The sequence below is a fragment of the Rhodamnia argentea genome, chromosome 10 (assembly GCF_020921035.1).
Source record: "Rhodamnia argentea isolate NSW1041297 chromosome 10, ASM2092103v1, whole genome shotgun sequence".
NCBI classification, from domain to species: Eukaryota; Viridiplantae; Streptophyta; class Magnoliopsida; order Myrtales; family Myrtaceae; genus Rhodamnia; species Rhodamnia argentea.
In genome coordinates this window covers 21,753,433-21,772,381 of record NC_063159.1, presented here as the reverse complement: position 1 = coordinate 21,772,381, position 18,949 = coordinate 21,753,433, and the positions used below count along the sequence as shown (strand labels likewise).

The window sequence follows — 18,949 nt, the reverse complement described above, 5'->3', positions numbered from 1 at the left end:
GGGTGAATCGACCTAGGATCTTAGACTCACGACAGCGGCTACGGCCGACGGCGGCGGTGACGGACGGAGAACAGACAACAATAGGTGATGGTTCTCGGCTCCGCTCATGGGACAAGAGAGTAGTGGTGCTTAGGGGTGAGCGGTTCCAGGTTCCTTACGGGTTCCACCTGGAACCCGAAACCTACCCGTCGGAACAAGTTCCTCATTTTTTGGAACCTGGAACCTACCCGTCATACGTTGGAACCCGGAACCTACCCTATCACAGGTTCTAGGGTCGGTTCCGTGGTACCCGAGAACCTATTAATTTCTGTTATTTTCTTTTATTTTTTCATTTTTAGTTAAGCGAAATAACAGTGAACGCTACAACATCTAAGAGAAAGTAGAGATGAGTGATTTTAGACTTTGTACAGGTTACATTTAGAACCCGAAACCAATCCATTGGAACACGTTTATCATTTTTTGGAACCCGAAACCTAAAAATTTGTTTGGCTCCAAATTATACACTCATCATCGGATGCCATAGAATATTATATGATCGTGCAAAAACATATACCAAGAAAAATATAAAAATTTATTTCAGAATCTATGGTCCAGGTTCCAGGTTCCGGGTTCTACATAGTGGAACCCGGAACCTACCCGTTGGAACAGGTTCCTCAATTTTTGGAACCTGGAACCTACCCTGTATACCTTGGAACCTGGAACCGGACTCGATCCTACGGGTTCCGGTTCCAGGTTCTCGGTTCTACCCTGGAACCATGCTCACCCCTAGTGGTGCTCAACTGCTCATGATGAGGGGCTCCAATTGGCCTGCGATAATTTTTAAATCAATAAAGACTCCCTGTTGAATTCATCTAGTTGTCCTCTGGTGCCTTTGTTACGTATCCCCCCTCAGGTCAAAGCTGTGGAGGATTTTTGACTGATTTTGTTCTCCCCATTCAGCCGTGATCTTTTCCTATGGAGAGAGAAAAACCGTGGGTACCGTTGCTCACGGACGTGGTGAAACCGATCACCGAGATGCTCAGCTACTTCGTCCAGGAGCTACTGCGGGGATCGTCGTCCGAGCACCACTGCGGAACAACAGGTGCAGTTTGATGGTGTTGTCTCACGGTTCGTCGTCTGGCAGCTCCCGGGACTGCTCAATCGAGATCTTGGCACAGAGGAGGCTCGACTCGCGGCTAGTTTAAGTCAGATGGCAGTCAGTGATTAGTCACGGTATTCAGCAGCCACGCTTGATAGCCCTGCAAAACGAAAGAATCCCGAAGCGTAAATGAGTTAGCTCAAAGGATGAGGTTTTCACTTACACTTACAAATATAGTTATAAACCGACCATCAATCGATGCGGAGTAACTCAATAATATCCCCATAACACATCGGGCCATAGGTCGAAACCACCTAACACCCCAACACCAGTATCAGAACTCGGGTTATCAACAAGTCTGGAGAAATACAGGGTTATAAGTGTGTTTATAAGTATGAGGGAAATGCTCATCTTTTGAGCTGACTTTTAAAATAAGAGAGGTTCAAGACCACCTAACACAATAGTTCTTCAAATTCGATTCCTTCGTGAAGTTAAAGCCGAAAGATGGACATGAAATGTCAGTTGTCTTTAATTATACTCATGCCAGAGATTGGGGTCAGATCGTGATGAGGCGTATCCATAGAGAGGATGGGCGCCAGAACCAGATGATGGCTTTCTCTTTCTTCATTCAGAACATACACTCTGACTCTCAAGTCTTTTTTGTTTCTTTGTCTGCCCAAGTTGCTCCCTGCATCTTCCGCCATGTGTGTTCTTTTGCCGCCGATTGATTCCTCATCTGTGACGGACGAAGAACTTCATGTATGAGTGTTGAACACCGAGGGTGGGGTCTTATCGGCTGGACATGCCGGAGGCCGCTGGGTCACGGCTGGATCTGCGATGAGTAAGCAAAGGCTGGTCGGAGGAGAAGAGCTCAGCCGTTGTGGAAAGTCACGGTTAAGACTTGCGCCTCTCTTTTCTCTCAATCTCACGTCTGTTTTGAATCTCAAACCCTCTGTATTGTGGCCGTGTGTATGAATGGCATGGCCTCCCCTTGTGTTCTCGGTAACACACACACACACACTTATATATAGATGCGAGATTAGGATTTCTTCTTTTAAATTTTTTGTTTAAATCTAATTTGGCATTTAAATGCAATTTTCAGCGATATAGATTTTCAATGGACTTGACCAAAATTACACGCTCCCATGGGCTCAGTCAAGTTTTTTTAATTAAGTTGAAAACTTTTGCTTAAGTCCTTTTGCCACCGGTCTGGTTTAAGTGTAAGATGTAATGCAATAAATGCTAAAATTAAACTATCTTATATGAAAATTGTATAAAATGATTTAATATTTTTGATAAGGACTAAGGTTAGTCCTTGATTTTAAAATGTAATTAATGACTAAAAAGTTAGTCAAAATTGAGGTGTCAATAATTACCTAACGAGAATCTTAAGGTATCTGAAGGGTACCGCTGATCATTCGTTGAGTTATCAAGGAAGAGATCTACGCCTTGAAGATTATGCTAACACCGATTGGGGAGGAGATTTGGATGAAAGAAAACCTACCTCTAGATTTGCATTCTTATTGAATAATGGCGCTATATCATACAGTAATAAGAATCAAACGTGTATAGTCTTACCTACAATGGAAGCCGAATTTGTGGCATTATCGGGAATAGTATAAGAGGGTGTTTGATTGAAGAGATTTTTGGATCACTTAGGTGTTGCTGAGGATGCTGCAAGTTCATTATTGGTCAATTGTGATACCAAGTAACAATAGCTTACACTAAAGATTCCAAATTGCATTCCAAGACCAACATATAGATACAAAGTTTAATTTTGCAAACAAGCATGTTTGTACGAAGAGATATGAACATCCAGTATATATCTACACATAAAATAATAACAAATCCTATGACGAAGCCAATTTCTAGAGCTATCTTCCTTGGTCATGTAAAATCTCTAGGACTGTGTAGAAGTTGATTTACTCGATATTTTGTAATTTTCTAAAGTTTACAGTTAAGGGTATTTTCTGTCATTATTAATGCTTATAAGTTTATTTGACGTTTATGCATATTAATACTTAGTGCATTATATTGAGAAGGTACGTCAAACATATGAGAAATTAGCCCATACACACAGGTAATTGCCTCCATTTATTGTGTGATAAGTAGAGTTGAGATAATTTTAAGCTTATTATCTATGTGATAATTGAGAACTCAAGCTTAAAATATACATCTTTGATGCTAGATGTGAGTTATGATGGATTCTTTCAAAAAGAGTAGCTTTATGAACTCAAGTTAGATATTGAGAATATTTGAACTATCATCCGTACGATATTAAATGTAAAGACATACTCTCTATGGGCAAAGAGAGAATACCATAATACGTATTTCATACTACATATGCATGACACGACCAATAAGAGTTAGCAATTTTTTTTTATCTCAACTTTGAAGCCGTGTGAAACCCTTGAGAATAAGAGTTCCTCGATTAAGTATCCTCATGACTTTTACTTATTCTCGAAATTTTTATCCAATATTTGATTGCTTAGAATGTCACCAATGATCATGCATGATTCGATCTAATGGGACATTTATGGTGAATTGAATTAAAATTATAAGATTTAATAGAAGAGGAAGATCAACATGTTTTGATGTCACATACTATTTTTGTATTCAGAGGTCGAATAATTAAAATTATTTGAAGTTTAATTGTAATTGTGATACAATATGTATAAAATACTTAAATGGATTAAGAGAGGTATGATGTAAATGTAACCGATTGATCTAGGAAACCGCATACTGGATTTTCTCTAAATTATTATGCCCATTTTGAGCTATCATATATTCCTAATAGATATATGGCAATGAGGTCTCATAGTATATAGGTCGCACAGATTATTTGTTGATATGAATCTTGCAGAGAAGAGAGAGCTTTATTTAATCCATTATGGGTTAGTAGGAGATGATGGGTTTTATGGGTGGGCCGCTCATGTTGGGCTGACTCGGCCCAAGTCCATAGGCTTGAACAAGTAATTGCCGCTTGGTTGAGAACGTTAAAAAGGAATGTTCTCATGTCTATTCTAATACAAACTTGAACGAAGTTCTTTTCCACGGAGAAAAAGAATAGTGAAGAACGACGACAACATTGTGCTATTCTCCTGAATGAAAAATCGGTAGATGACTGCTCTCTCTTAAGGATGCATCGAACATTTAATATCTAAAAATTAAGATACGTTCCTCGTGTGTGACACAATTTTTATGATAAGTGATTTAAGTATGTTCTTGGGCATGTTTTTTGTGTAATCCGCTGTGTTGTATTCGAGATTCGTTTCCTTCACTTAAGCACTCCATTGGACCTCGGCTTATGTATGTCAAGTCGAGTCATCACAAACAAATTTCGGAGTAGGGTCCCTTCCAAGACGTGGACGAACTAAGTTCATACCCAATCCGACAGGGGGCATGGAGTAATTGTTGAGGCTAAAAGACTCGGATGAGACGCTGGACCAGGTAGGCTTTTGAAAAGACGGTTTTGGTACCCGCAGATCAAACCACACATCAAACAAAAGAGTATCATCGGGCGATTTGGGTCATCGCTAAAGAAGACAACTGTTCTTTAAGATGGATGGTTACCCTTACATGGTTATTAAGCGCTCTACTTGGGACTTGCCTTATGTGGGTCAAGTTGGGTCATCACAAACAAATATCCGAGTAGGATCTCCTCTAGTACGTGGATGAACTGGATTCGCACCCAATATGACAAAGGACATAGAGCAATTGCCCGGGGGGAATGATTTAGACGAGATGCTAGTCTAGGCAGGTTTTTGAGATTGATAGTTTTTGGTACGAGCAGATCAAATCACACGTCGAACAAAGAAATATCGCCGGACGATCTGAGCCATCGTTGAAGAAGACGGCGGTGCTTTAAGACCATCGTGGCATCGTGAAAAGCCACGTCATGGGGAAGACAACGCTGAGTCGTTGATTAATTGTAATTTACCTTCAAATTGGTCTTCACCTTGTCGGAGAGAGTGAGAAAACTTTTAATAGCGTTGAAGTCCCCGCGATCGCTTTCAAAAGTACAAAGAATTGCAGCCACGATACTGACTTTCCAGCAGTAGAAGAATTTAGACTGTCGGCGACTAGTAGCGTCCTTACCATCATTTGAGTGGGGCCTAGGGAGTTGCTTCCATTTAAGATTGTCCTTCACTGGACGCATCAACGATTTCGGCGTTGTGATTCAAAAAAGAAAAAGAAAACAAATACGTACATAAAAAATCCTAAAACTTATTTGTAAAGTACAATTAAGTCATAAAAAAAAAAAACTTTCAAAAAACGCAATCAAATCTTAAACTTATCACGAAAAGCACAACCGAATCCTAAAACTTTCAAAAAGTGAAATCAACGAAAGGATTTGATTAGATCAATTTGACAAAATTTTAGGATTTGATTGCACTTTACTCGATGGCACTTATACCACAAGTTTTGCGATTTACTTGTACTTTTTTTGAAAGTTTTAGGATTAAATTGTACTTTTCTAATAAGATTTAGAACTTCCAATACAATTATCCCAACAAAAAAGAAAAAGGAACAGCCTGAATAAGGGGAGATCTTTTTTTGGTTTTTGTTTTTTTGGGTCAAAAGAGGGGAGATCTTGGGGAGGATTTGAGTGGGGATTTAGATCAAATCATGATCGAATGCTTTCGCGAGATACTAATTCAGTGTAATTTGTGCTTGGAAGTTTCGAATTCTACGATGGCTTTTTTTTTTTTTTTTCCGAGAAACTGAGTGGTTTTTGAGAGAGTGAGGTGCTGTATGAGAGGCATGATAATACATGGGAGTGGTTTTAGTAAAGCAACTACACTCTTCCAAAAAAAAAATATCCACCTAAATGCATAGAATTATCATAGAATCATAAGGGCATTTTACTAATTTGAGGGTAGAGAACACTTAAAAAAATGAAATAAAAAAAACTAAAGTTTCTTTCATTTATAGTATAGATAGACACATCAGGATTCATGATAGACTTAGATAATAAAAATTGCTTATTTCTACGATATTTTCGTAGCTTCTTCTTTTATATAGGTGTAATTATAACGAAATACGATTTTATTTTTCGAATGGGATTTCTCCATATCTTTTCATTTAAATTTCTACTTTTTTCATTCATCATTTAGAAGTATCTTTCACTGTAATCTTTATTTCTATACATATGTGCATTTATAAAAGTCCTCCCAATTCACAAATCACGACCAATCTTCTTCTTCTTCTTTCTTTTTCCCCCCGTTGTGATTTTGTGTTTTCCTCTGGGATACAAGCCTCCCAATTTTCAGGGACAGATGAAACGAAAAGAAGAAGAAAATTTTCCTTTAGACAACATAAGGAGATGACAGCCTTGAGGAGATGGTCCTAGTGTTAAATCGACTAGAATCTTGTTTCTTAATCGGTGCGCGAAGCTGAAAGCGATCTAACTCGTTCGGCTTTGAGAAAATCTGCAACGAGACCAAGTCATTCAAGGGTTTCCAATTGGTTATTCAAACCATTAAGTAAGCTTTCTTAAATTGAATCTTTGGGTAAATGACACAAATGATCTTTGAATTTTGGTCCAATGTGCGATGTGATCCATGAATCTTAAATTTCTTTAAAAGGGACCTTTGAACTTTTTGTACACGTCCACTTCAATCCCAGGACCATATGAAATTTTCAATGATGTTCCTTAATTTGAATTAATGAATTAATGAAAGGATGACATTGAACAATTCCAAACGATTTAGGGACTAAATTGAATATGTATCAAAAGTCTAAAGACCACAATGAATAAATTAAAAGTTCAGGAGAGATATTACATATTGAGCTAAAATTCAATGGCCCCATTAAACAAATTTAAAGTACATAGACTACATTGCATACTGGGTAAAGTTCATAGAGAATTTGTGCCGTTATCCCTCACTCTTTCAAGTCAAAGTTAAATATAATTTTATCCAACAAAATTAGTCTTATTGAATGTCGAACGTTTCGGCACTTAATAAAATTGCCAGACAAGAGTAACTCATTCACTTAATCTAGTAAGCGGGGTTTCAATTAATTTTAGTTAATCGTTAAAACTTATTAGTTTAGCCAATTCATTGAGTGCCGAACGGTTTGATTTTAGCACTGAACGTAAAAATAAAACGTGCCGTCGGTCTGTTATCTTAAACCTTATCTAAACTAGGGGCGACAATTCTCGACATGATATGAGAACACGATCCAAACACGATACATCACAAAATTTACTCAAAAAAAGCACTAACCCGACACAACGCAAGTTTACTCGAATCCAACATTCGTGGATTGGCGTTAGGGATGAGTGGTTTCATGGTCGATCCACGCTCCACTTGAAACCTGAAATCTATCTCGCAGAATCGGTTATTCAATTTTCAGAACTTGAAATCTACCCCTAAAACCTACCCTTTCGCAAGTTTAATGATCCCCGGATTTCATTTGTTTTCTTAATTTGACGATTGCAGTAATCATCACTTTTAACGACCATCATTCACTGCTTTTATCAATTGATCATAACTTATATTTAGATGCACAGAGAATATGAAGTATTAACGGAGCAAAAATCTTAGTCATAAATATCGCCGAAAATAGAAGCTTAGACTACCGGTATCGGTTCCAGATTATACGCTCATCATCGGACGCCATGAAGTATCGCTTGATAGCGCGAAAACACAAAACAATAAAAACACAAAAACTTGTTCCGGATTCCAAGTTACCCTGTCGGAATTAATTTTTCAATTTTCGGAACTTGAAACTTGTTATACATATCTTAGAACCCGAAACCGAACTAGACATTCTTCGATTCCCGATTCTACTTTGAAATCATGCTCACCTCTAACTAACACATTATCGCCGTAATGCCTCGGAGAAAAAAAAAAGGAAGAGAAAAAAAATGGAGGTACAAATAAATAATTACGTGAGGAAGAAAAAAAATTGACAAAGCAACAAGAGGGAGGGAGGGAGGAAACATGGACGTCCGTCGTCGTAGGAGAGTTGCGTCACTCCTAGCGATGATACGAATCTACGGCTGTGGCGCAACGTGCGTCACTGCTGCTCTCTCTCTCCTCAGTTCCGATTCTGAACCGGTCTTCGACTCCGTGGGCCCCACGTTTACCCGCTTCCCTCTCGCAAAGGAAAAAGTCAACGACTTCTCCTCTTTTTCCGCACGTGCGATCCGATCCGATCCGATCCATCCCCGTCACGTGATCAAATCGCCACCTGTTCGTTTTTTATTTGGCAGGTGTGTCCGTCGCTCTTAATGACCGTGATGACGAATTTTCGAATATAATCGGCACCAATTATAGCCAGTAAATGAATTCATTTTTATGGTCGTATTGTAGGACCTGTGAGTACAGTCGTATCATTCACATAAATCCATCAACTTAAATGTATATTTCTCGGTTAATTACTAATTACTTGGCGGCTAATTATAGTTAACAGCCGGGTCGTCTCTTTTTTTTTTTTTTTGTGAATTATCTCATTCTCGTGCTCTCGATATAAAATGTCGAACCTAAACTGTTTGTTCAGTTAAACAAAACGTACAACGTTAACGAATATTTGCATTTCAGCCTTAACTCTCCTTGGAAAAAAGAAAAAAAAAGAACATTGCATCTCTCCCCGAACTTTCATTTTGCTATATACATTAACCTTGTGACTTTTACTAATTAATGTCATAAGCATTCACCGTGTATATGACTCGGGGTTATAGGCAAGTTTAATAAAATATTATACCTACTGATTTAGCGTAACTACTTAAGGAAAAACAATTAAAACTAGAACAATTTTTGAAAAAAAAATTAGTGAAGGTACTCAGATGAAAATATAAGTTCTCTTGATATTCTTAATTTTTCACGTGTAGTTAGTATTTTGAAATGATTTGAATAATAAATTTGGGTTAGCGAGAGAATTTTTGCCTTTTTTAGTATTTGATTTCTTGCCTATTTCAACTAAGAACAAAAAGGATTATAGTAAAAATAATAAAGAAGAAATTGTACTTCACTTCCTGAAAGTCGCAATAATTGCATATGCCAATTAAAAAATTAACTAGCTTTTAATTTTATAAGTGTGAAAGTTCACTCATAATTTTTATAAGTGTGAAAGTTCACTCATAATGTGAATTGAATTTGCAATGTCATTAAAAATCGGTGACCCGTTTACCATCAGGCTAGCCATCTCACTGGTGACTAGCTTAGCAATTGGACCAAAATGCGAGTTCAAGAGGTAAAAGTATATATTCGTCCACCATCTCTATACCATCTCCAAGTTTTAAAAATTCAAGGAGATAAAGCAAAAATATTTATGTCATCGTATATAACATAAAATATTTGTAACTATTTATCTTCCCAAAATACAATTAATGTTCCTCATCAAATGCCATAAGGGCACTTTTCAACATATTCCAAAATAAATTTCTTTATGAGATAACTCTGAATGATACTCAATAATTGCCAGATTGCTTCATAAAAGATGAAGATTTGCTCACTTGTTATTTTTATGTGTAACGAGAAAAGAATAAAAAAAAAATTTTTAAATGTTTTTAATAAGCATATAATACTTGAAATTTTGATCTCACTTTGAAAAATTGATGTAAATCGTTGTAGAATTTTGATATTCCTAGTTTTAGAATGTCCGAGGAGTTTAATGGATCACTATGTAAGAATCCCAAGTACTTATAAAAGTAGGAATCTTTTTTTTGTTTTTGTCAAAATTCACTATTTTATCTATTTTATAGTAGTCAACGAAAAAAAAGAGTTACATCTTGACAATTTATATGGGCCATCATGGACTTTCTTAGGCTGAAAAATTTTCTGACCATGTTATAAAACCAGTATCTTGTCAATCATTTTTTTTATGTGCAAGATATCTTCTTGATTTAGTTGACTAAAGTGAGTATTTTAATGTTCATTTTCTTGGGTCGAAAAATGAGTAAGTTAATGTTAACGATGAGCCTTTTCTTGTACTTTATAAATCATTTTTGGAGCCAACGACAAAGAAGTAACTTCAATTTTAGGTTCAAGATTTATATGCTTCAAGTGTGCTTTATACGGATCAAATAAGGTCATAAATAGGAAAGTCACTTATTTTATTTCCCGAACGAAAGGGTCAAGATTTTAGAATACCATGCTTGGAATCGAAGATTTGTGCACGACGATGTATTTTGTTCTGACTAAATGCAATCACGGCATTGTCACCGTACAAATTCCTTAACTAGCCGTGCACATGGTGTAAATGTTTTCTCCTTCATTCATTTTTATAAGCTATGAATTTTTTGAAAATATTATTATTATTTTTTTTGAAAATCACTCATTCTTCGCGAAACAGGCAAAGAGCCCTGGTAATAAGAAGAGGGGGGACAAAAGGAAATCATCCTGCTCCAAATATGCCAACAATTTCATCGTACCTTTTTGGGGGGGCCAAGGAATAAAAGCGAAATCCATAGTTTCATAAAATCCATCTTTTGTTTCTTTTCCTCCTTTTTTTTTTTTCAATTTTTTTTTTTCTTCTTCTTCTTTTTTTTTTTTTTTTGTGGGTCGAATTTTCTTTTATTTTTGCACTTGTTTTATTTTTATTTTTTGGGGGATGGGGCGCGAGGTGGGGCCCTCACGCGCTGCTACAGAACGTCGTCTCGTTCCGGCGTCCTTATAGCCAACGGCTCAACCTCCTGCGTCCATGCAAAAACCCACACAGTCTCTCTCTCTCTCTCTCTCTCTTCTTTCTCTGTCTATCTCTACACGTTTCTCACCATCTCCCTAACCCCAATTCAATCCACTCAACTCACAAATTAATCACTCTCTCTCTCTCTCTCTCTCTCTCTCTCTCTCTCTCATTCAATGCCATTCAACCAGTCCCTCTGAAACCGAAGCGAAGCGAAGCGAAACGGAAACGCGCCTCTCCCCGCCTTCCTCCTCTTCCGTCGTTCGGATTCCTCATTCCCCGATTGGCCGATTTGTGATTCGCGATTTGCTGAATGGCGGTTCCAGCGACGGTCGCCACCGCCGCCGCTCCGGCGTCGCTCTACGTCGGCGACCTCCACCCGGACGTCTCCGACGGCCTCCTCTTCGAGGCGTTCACCGAGTTCAAGAGCCTCACGTCCGTCCGCGTCTGCAGGGACTCGTCCTCTGGCAGGTCGCTCTGTTACGGATACGTCAACTTCGTCTCCCCCGTCGATGGTAAATCATCGCCCGCGTGGCCCTCGAATGTCCGATTCGATTATCGATGTGCCACCAAAAATTCGTCTTTTTTACCGTTTGCGAGGTTGCTTTTCTCATAATTATTTAGTAATCCTAGCAATGTGAGGAATTTAACGAAAAAAATTTCGAGAAAAGAGAGCAAACTGGTGGCGAGTGGTGCTCTCTGACTGATTGATTGGCGCGACACAATGGGCATATTCTCTGTCAGTGCAATTGGCTGTTTCTCATTTTTTTTTTTTAATGATAAACTAAAGACGATCAGTGCACTTGGCTGTTGAGATGGAGTATCGTTGGATAAAGTTTCTAGCTTTTCTGATTTACCAGAACATGTTGTGTTGTTTGTCTGGTTCAGTGTGAATTTGACAGGACCATGTTGGATTTGCATTCTTAGTTAACTCGGCCTATGTTTATTATTATAATATGTTAATATCTTTTAGTGCCCGGGATTTGGATCTGTATTGATGTATTTTTGTTGAGTGCGATCTCACCATGTGTACAGAGCAATGCCCAGAAAAGGAGTTGATGCTTGATGACGTCGTGATGTTCATCTTAATATATGTTTTGGAAGGTTCTTATATTTGAAAGTAATAGGATGTTGCAGAAGATTCATTATGTGAGCGTATGTATGTGTAGCATATCTGAGGCAAAATTCTGTATTTTAACCGAGACTCTGCAGGGACTGTTGAAGGCCTTTATTGATCTTTAAACATTCAGAATTATAATGTAGTTATCAAGCTCTACTGCTACATACTGTTTTCCCTAATCAGTTTCTTTTTGAAGTACATCTGCACAGAGCATGAATTTATAAACATCCATTCCTAAAAGTCTGCCGTCTTGTTTCCCTCTTTTGTTGGTTGATTAAAAGAAAAAACTGCAAGGCATTGATAAAATAAAACTAAGATTTGTGAGGAAGGATTGAATTTATCATAAGTTGTACAGATAGTTTCAGCCAAATAAGTTTATACAGCATTCATCAGAATGACACTTTCTCCATTTGGTCTCCTTCAATATCTTTTCCTGCACCCTATGCTAAACCAACTGCAACATCCAGCTCCCTTCCTCCTCCTCCTGCTTTTGGAACCCATGGGGGAAGAAATGCCTATGTCCACCAACTAATGTATCACATTTTGTTTGACGAATCTAACTGAAGAAGTGTTCTGTACATTCGTTACTTCTGATGTGCTGCTTGTGCTTATCTTATTATTAGTGTTTGAAAGTACCAGTATTGTTACCATGTTTTTCATTTGACAGCAACACGTGCTATTGAGACCAAGAACCACACTTTGCTGCATGGGAAAGTTATAAGGGTTGCCTGGTCATGTCGCGATCCCGATGCAAGGAAAAATGGAAAAGCAAATGTATTTGTAAAGGTATACGCTTTCAATTTCTGTTTGTAGAATTTTGTGCATACTTATCCTGTGCATACATTGAATAGACCTTTTTCTAATGACTTGGCATATTTGTGGTCAGAACTTGGCTGATTCAGTTGACAATGTTGGACTGAAAGATATGTTTAAGAAATTTGGCGATATCTTGTCTTGCAAAGTAGCAATGTCTGATGATGGGAAGAGTAGAGGGCATGGCTTTGTGCAATTTGATAGTGAGGAATCTGCAAATGCTGCTATAGAAAATCTAAATGGCTCGAATGTCGAAGGCAAGAAGATGTATGTAGTTCTTCTCTTCATTCGTTCATATTTACAATTTCTCATTTTGGTGGAAGCTAGCATTGTTTGAAGCTACTCTGTTCTTAATTCTCAACTGGCAATGGTAATTTTGTTGCACAGCTATGTGGCAAAATTTGTCAGGAAGAGTGATCGTGGTCTGCTAACTGCTGATGCAAAATATACAAATCTGTATGTGAAGAATCTTGATCCAGAGGTCACAGAAGAGGGTTTGCAGGAGAAATTTTCTGAGTTTGGTAAAGTCACTAGTATGGTCATTGCAAAGAATGATGATGGAACCTCAAGAGGTTTTGGCTTCGTGAATTTTGAAAACCCAGACGATGCCAAAAAAGCTACAGAGACTCTGGATGGAACACAGCTTGGTAAGCTACAGTTCTCAAAGAAGCTTAGTAGGTAGAGGATTATGCCCAATCCGCCTTTCTAAACTATATGCTCTCATACAAAACAGGCTCGAAAGTTCTGTACGTAGCCAGGGCACAGAAAAGGTCTGAACGCAATGAGATACTACGTCGGCAGTTTGAGGAGAGACGCAAAGAACGAATTCTCAAGTACAAGGTAGAATTTGCTGCAGTTGCTTCTTAAGCTTCACTAGCGTGCCGTCATTTTTCATTTACTTATGATTGTTTCGCTTCATATTTTAGGATTCAAATATCTATATCAAGAATATTGATGATGATGTCACTGATGAGCAACTTCGAGAACACTTCAGTCAGTGTGGCATGATTATCTCTGCAAAAGTGATGCGAGATGACAAAGGAATAAGCAAGGGCTTTGGGTTTGTTTGCTTCTCCACTCCAGAGGAGGCCAATAAAGCTGTAAATAGTTTTTATGGTAAGTCTAACTTGTTTATGCTGTGAGGGAAAATTCAATATGGCATCCTCTTTCACTATCACTAATGAAGGATTCCATCTTATATTAGCAAGTTATATTTCGAGCTTAAAGAATTCTTTTTTTCCTCTACATGCGACATGAATTGATTTTGATGACCGGAGACCATGTGGGGTCATAGTTCCAAATTAATAATTCTTTAACATGAAGTTTGACCTTGTTATCCAGAATACCAGTCACTGCAATATCTGCATCATGGATAGACTCCACCATATGCAGTTACAACCTATATATGATTGAAACTCAAAAGTATGAAACAATGATTTTATAGGAGGAAGATGTATAGGCCAGTTGGTGGTTCTTCTGTTCGATAATAACAATTTAAGCTTCCTGGGAAAACTGAGGAGCTGATTGTTGGTGTTATTTCTGTTAATTGTGATTTTGGAGCAATGCCATGTAAAATATTAGGTTTGGACAGAATATTAAGCTTCCTGGGAATACTATAATTAGAGATTACACTCTCTGTCCTTGAGTAATTTTGTTTTTTCTCTTTCTTGAAATAAGGGTTGTATGACCAAGGTTTTGCCTCATAAAAACCCTAAGGCCACGTCATTTTTAGTTTTGGTTCTTTGTTAGGGACTTGGGTCGTGCCAGATAACTAATAGTTTGCATGATAACCAACTGTTGCTGTTGATCTGGTTTATTTGGTTTATTACATCCAAAGCTTTGATTCTCTCTTCTTGGATGTTTTTGCAGGTTGCATGTTTCATGGAAAGCCATTATATTTGGCTATTGCTCAAAGGAAAGATGAAAGGCAAGCACATCTGCAGATTCAGTATACGCATCAAATGCCTGGACTAGCAGGAGCTTCAACTGCTGTTATTCCTGCTGGATATCCTCCTTTTTACTACACAGCTCCCTCAAGTCTTATTTCTCAAGGACCTTCGCGCCCGGGTTTGATGTATCAGCCGATAGGACTAAGGCCAGGCTGGAGGAGTCCTGGATTTCCCCACCCAGCTAGACCAGGCTTTCAACCTTCTTCTTTTCCAGTTGTAAGAACAAGAGCCTTTTAGTGACGTTGCAAATGTTGTGTAGCGCATGTTGGACAGAATAATCTTATTCTTTCACACTGTTTAAATGATTTGTTTGTGCCAGCAAAGAAAACCTGAGTTACTGTTTTATCTGCTGATTGATTGTGGCTTCTACTTTCCAGATTCCGAGCACTCCAAGAGAGAACAGAAACAACAGAGGAAGGATGAATGGTGGCATTGCTCAGTCTGCGCCACATATGCCACCCTTGCAGCAGTCGACTCAATATGTAGCCTCTGCAAAAGATTCGAACAATAATCAGGTGCTCTCTGTTAATGTCTAACAATGTAATGTGGATGCTCCAGTTTTGCTAATTTTCAGTTCTCCTGCTATCACATCACTTAAATGAAATGAGATATTATTGAAACTGCCAAGCAGTAGGTGCTATTTGAAATCATAGAGATTCAAAGCAGATTTATTTTGCCAGAGATTTGGCTCTTCTCCATGTGAAGGTTCTTGATTGAATTTTTACATCCCTTGAATTGACTCTGAGTTTAATGACTTTACAGCATATATAGATGAAGAGATGTTTAGAGATATTAACATTGGAGCCACAATTGTACCTTTACAAATGTTTTAAGAGATGTTGTCCAAAGACTTCATCACATTAGTAGACTTCTACTTGCTTCTCTGGTTGTTTTATGTGGTACATATCGTAAATTCTGCCTTCCTATGAACTGCAGCGCGGAAGGAATGCTAGATATGTACCAAATGGTCACTCTCGCGAGACAAATAATGGAGCAGGGGTCACCTCTTCTGTTCCTGATTCTGCTGGATCGGGTCAACAAGGAACCGAAATGCTAAGCAGCATGCTTTCTGCTGCATCCCCTGAGCAGCAGAAACAGATACTCGGGGAACGTCTGTACCCACTAGTTCAGAAACACAAGGTAAAAGTTTAATCAAGTAATAGTTCGACAGGTTTGCTTTGCCTGAAACAACTATGACTTCCAATTTACTATATGACCTCTGTGTCGCTGGAGGATGATAGGTTGCCCCGGTCGGCATGACCTATTCTCAAGTTTACTCGTACATGTATCTGCCGTCAGTTTAGGACTGAACTGTGTCCACTTAAACATTACAGCGCCTGTAACTTATAGTGTTTCATGTCTACTTGCAGCCTGATCTTGTCGCGAAAATTACTGGGATGCTTTTGGAGATGGACAACTCAGAGCTGCTTCTGCTTCTGGAATCTCCCGAGTCGCTCACTGCCAAAGTGGAAGAAGCTGTAGATGTTCTGAAGCTCTCAAAAACCAAATCCTCCAGCCAGGACTCCTTACATCCCAGCTTTCTGTCCGCCCAAGTTGCAGTCAGTTGAGATAAGGTGAGATCGGTTAGGACCCGTCCTGTTTTTTCAAGTATAGAGGGTAATGGCGCGAGTAAAGCTCCGGAAGAGCGGCGGAATTTTGATATAATACACTAAATTTACCAATTAGGCTTATTTACAACTTAGGGTGTAGCATTTGGATTTTCTGTTTGTATCTCCGTGATTCGGAAGGATTGGTTTGAGATATTTTCATATTTAGTCTTTCTACTAGGCGTTTGTTTAGACATATTATGAAAGTTCGTTTGATTCGAAATAAATATTTATTAGTACACTAAACATGATAGGTTGATAAGTTTTTTTGCCCTTGTTCCTACATGCAAAGTAGATGCGGTAACAAATGCTTAATTTCCTTAACTTGCTTAGAGCATTGTCTTATTCTTCAACTAACATGTACCATATACATATGCCGGACATAGCTTGTTGTCGGTTTGTTTTGTTAAGAGACTGTTAATTTTCCAGATGGCAAAAAACTAATCGATGTACGGAAACATTTTTTATTAGAGCGGGTGAAAACGGATTTCCCATTATGACAAGATGGAAATTACTTTCTCTAATAAATCATTAAATAAATGAAAACTTAACTATTTTCCCTAAAAATGATCTTCATGAAAAATAGTATATTTTATAATGAATGTTTCAGTGAAATAAACGCACTGCACCTTAAGTCATTCCTCTTCCCGACTTTTATGACTTGCATGTATCCACCGTCGCCATCGGCGGCTTCGGGATCTTACGCTTGCGTATGTGCCGCCTCGTTGTTTCTAAAACCATTGAGATTTCTTCTCTAAAAGACGGAATACCAATGAAAGCTTGGAAGCTGTTGGTTTCCTCCTTTACAGCAAAATTTTCTTCTTCTAACGTTAAAATTTCAAGTTCCTCTCTTCTTACCTGATCTTCACACCCTGTGCAGCTCTTTTTCTTCTTTCAGAGCATAAAACCAATTATTTTCTAATCAAATGGCATGACGAGATCGCTTATCTTCAACGACGTCGTTTAGTTTAAGGGCATCTAACTTACCATCTCCAGTGGAACCGGAATTCTCTAATTTCTATGTTCAACCGGATGTTCTCTACACTAAACAAGATTTGTGAATTCCTGTCTACCACATTCGCACCGAGAGAAGAGATTTCTCATTCTTCAAGAAAACTTAGGCAAAATATGTCTGAATAAGTTTGAAAGCGATAAAAATATTTTTCGTTGATTTCTTTTTGCAAACAATTCAAATGGCCATTGTTTAAAATATATTTTTCAAATCATTAATCTTCCACGAAATAAATGCACTTGAAATTCAACATTAATCTTTTGGGCCACTGGGGGGCACGTTGATCGTAATACTCCACATGGAGAAAAGACCAAAACCACCCACTTCGCGAGAAAACTTTGCATAGAGTTCAACAGCGAAGGACAATGCATTTTTGGCCAAAACAAAGGACAAATGTGCACCAAGTTCTTTGACTCGCCTTTTCGAAGAGAATCGTTAGGATTTAGCTTGTAGTTGTGAATACCGGCACACAAATTGGCTTATTAAGTGATGGATCCGATTATTATTGATTCTTGAATATGACCCGTATGTCTAAAGGGCCACTTCCTATCTGACGGATCATCTAGTAATCAGATTGAATAAATATGGCAAATATTCCTTTTTCTAACCCCATTAACTGAAGTGAATCCTTCTTTTGTTAGTTGGGTCAAGGTCAAGAAGTAGCAGAGAAAAAGTAATTTCCGCCGTTTTCCAAACTTAAATGCGATTAAAGGGAGTTGGTTGGTGACATTCGGCGTCATTAGGAATCTTGGTGCGTGCTAAAATGTTTGAAAATAAGGAATCACGGTCAATTTATAAGATTGGTCATTTCGTAATCTTCCAACAACTATCCTTTGGTCCCTCGGAACACCTACCTACCATTTCATATTGTAATTACACGACTAATATGGAACAACCATGTCATCTTCCCTACGACTGTCATCATTAATACCCTCGATGAAACTTGCACATGTGATTCCGGCCGGGCTTTCCTTATCTTATGACCTTGCTTCTGCTTGCCGCTGGCGAGCCTCTCTTGACTATTGCCGGTTGGTTTTCTAATGGCTATGGTATCATAGCTCCGTTGCTAGCGAGTTCAATTTTGGTGTTAATCACAACGACCCCCTAATGAAGTGATTTGTTGAGTCCCTCAAATCGATATGAATTGAAGAACCATTTTTTGGATTCAACTTGAATGTGATGGGAGATTTCTTTATTTGGGTAAAGCCCTTTTTCTAGAATCTCGTGGAATTTTATAAGTTGTTTGTCATGAAAAAAAAAGCTATGCATTTTTTTTTTTTGGGCTAAAAAGAACTTCCATTCCATCAAAGCAGCCCAAATATTACAAAAGGGAACAAGAACCTACATTAAGATGATAGATTAAAGAAGATTATGGAAAAATTATAAAAAAAATCCTAAATTTATTGCACTTTTGCCATTTTAGTTCTAAAATTTTTGATTTTACTGATTGAGTCCTAAACTTTTTTTTTATGCCAATTTAGTTATAAACCTTTTGTATTTGTGCCAATTCAATCTATCCGGTTAACCTTGACTGGCCGACGCAGTCTGGCATTGACAAGGCAATCTTTAATAACATTTTAATATTTTTCAAATTTTTATTCTTTTTATTCCTTTTTTTTTCCTTTATTGTTCATCTTCTTTCTCCAACCGGCGAGACTCGACCTCACTATTCACCGGCGTCGCCGCTGTTGGGTGAGGTTGGCTTTGCCTAGGTGAGGCCAAACCACCCCATGG

General features: G+C 38.2%; 1 protein-coding gene across 1 annotated transcript; it reads left to right on the top strand.

Annotated features, from left to right (window-relative positions):
• Window positions 1-10,747: 10,747 nt before the first annotated feature.
• On the top strand, window positions 10,748-16,442 carry LOC115735013 (polyadenylate-binding protein 7). The gene is made up of 10 exons (XM_030666053.2): window positions 10,748-11,229; window positions 12,502-12,620; window positions 12,721-12,914; window positions 13,035-13,294; window positions 13,381-13,487; window positions 13,574-13,763; window positions 14,517-14,812; window positions 14,974-15,111; window positions 15,533-15,736; window positions 15,967-16,442. The coding sequence occupies exons 1-10, from the start codon at window positions 11,028-11,030 to the stop codon at window positions 16,162-16,164; spliced, it is 1,908 nt and encodes a 635-aa protein (XP_030521913.1). The 5' UTR covers window positions 10,748-11,027; the 3' UTR covers window positions 16,165-16,442.
• The last annotated feature ends 2,507 nt before the right edge of the window (window positions 16,443-18,949 follow it).

Excerpts from the sequence above, each read along its gene's own strand:
- LOC115735013 (XM_030666053.2), top strand. The coding sequence starts at position 11,028 with ATGGCGGTTCCAGCGACGGTCGCCACCGCCGCCGCTCCGGCGTCGCTC. Across the intron at positions 13,295-13,380 it reads TCTGGATGGAACACAGCTTG|GCTCGAAAGTTCTGTACGTA; the intron begins GTAAGCTACAGT and ends CATACAAAACAG. Across the intron at positions 15,112-15,532 it reads AAGATTCGAACAATAATCAG|CGCGGAAGGAATGCTAGATA; the intron begins GTGCTCTCTGTT and ends TATGAACTGCAG.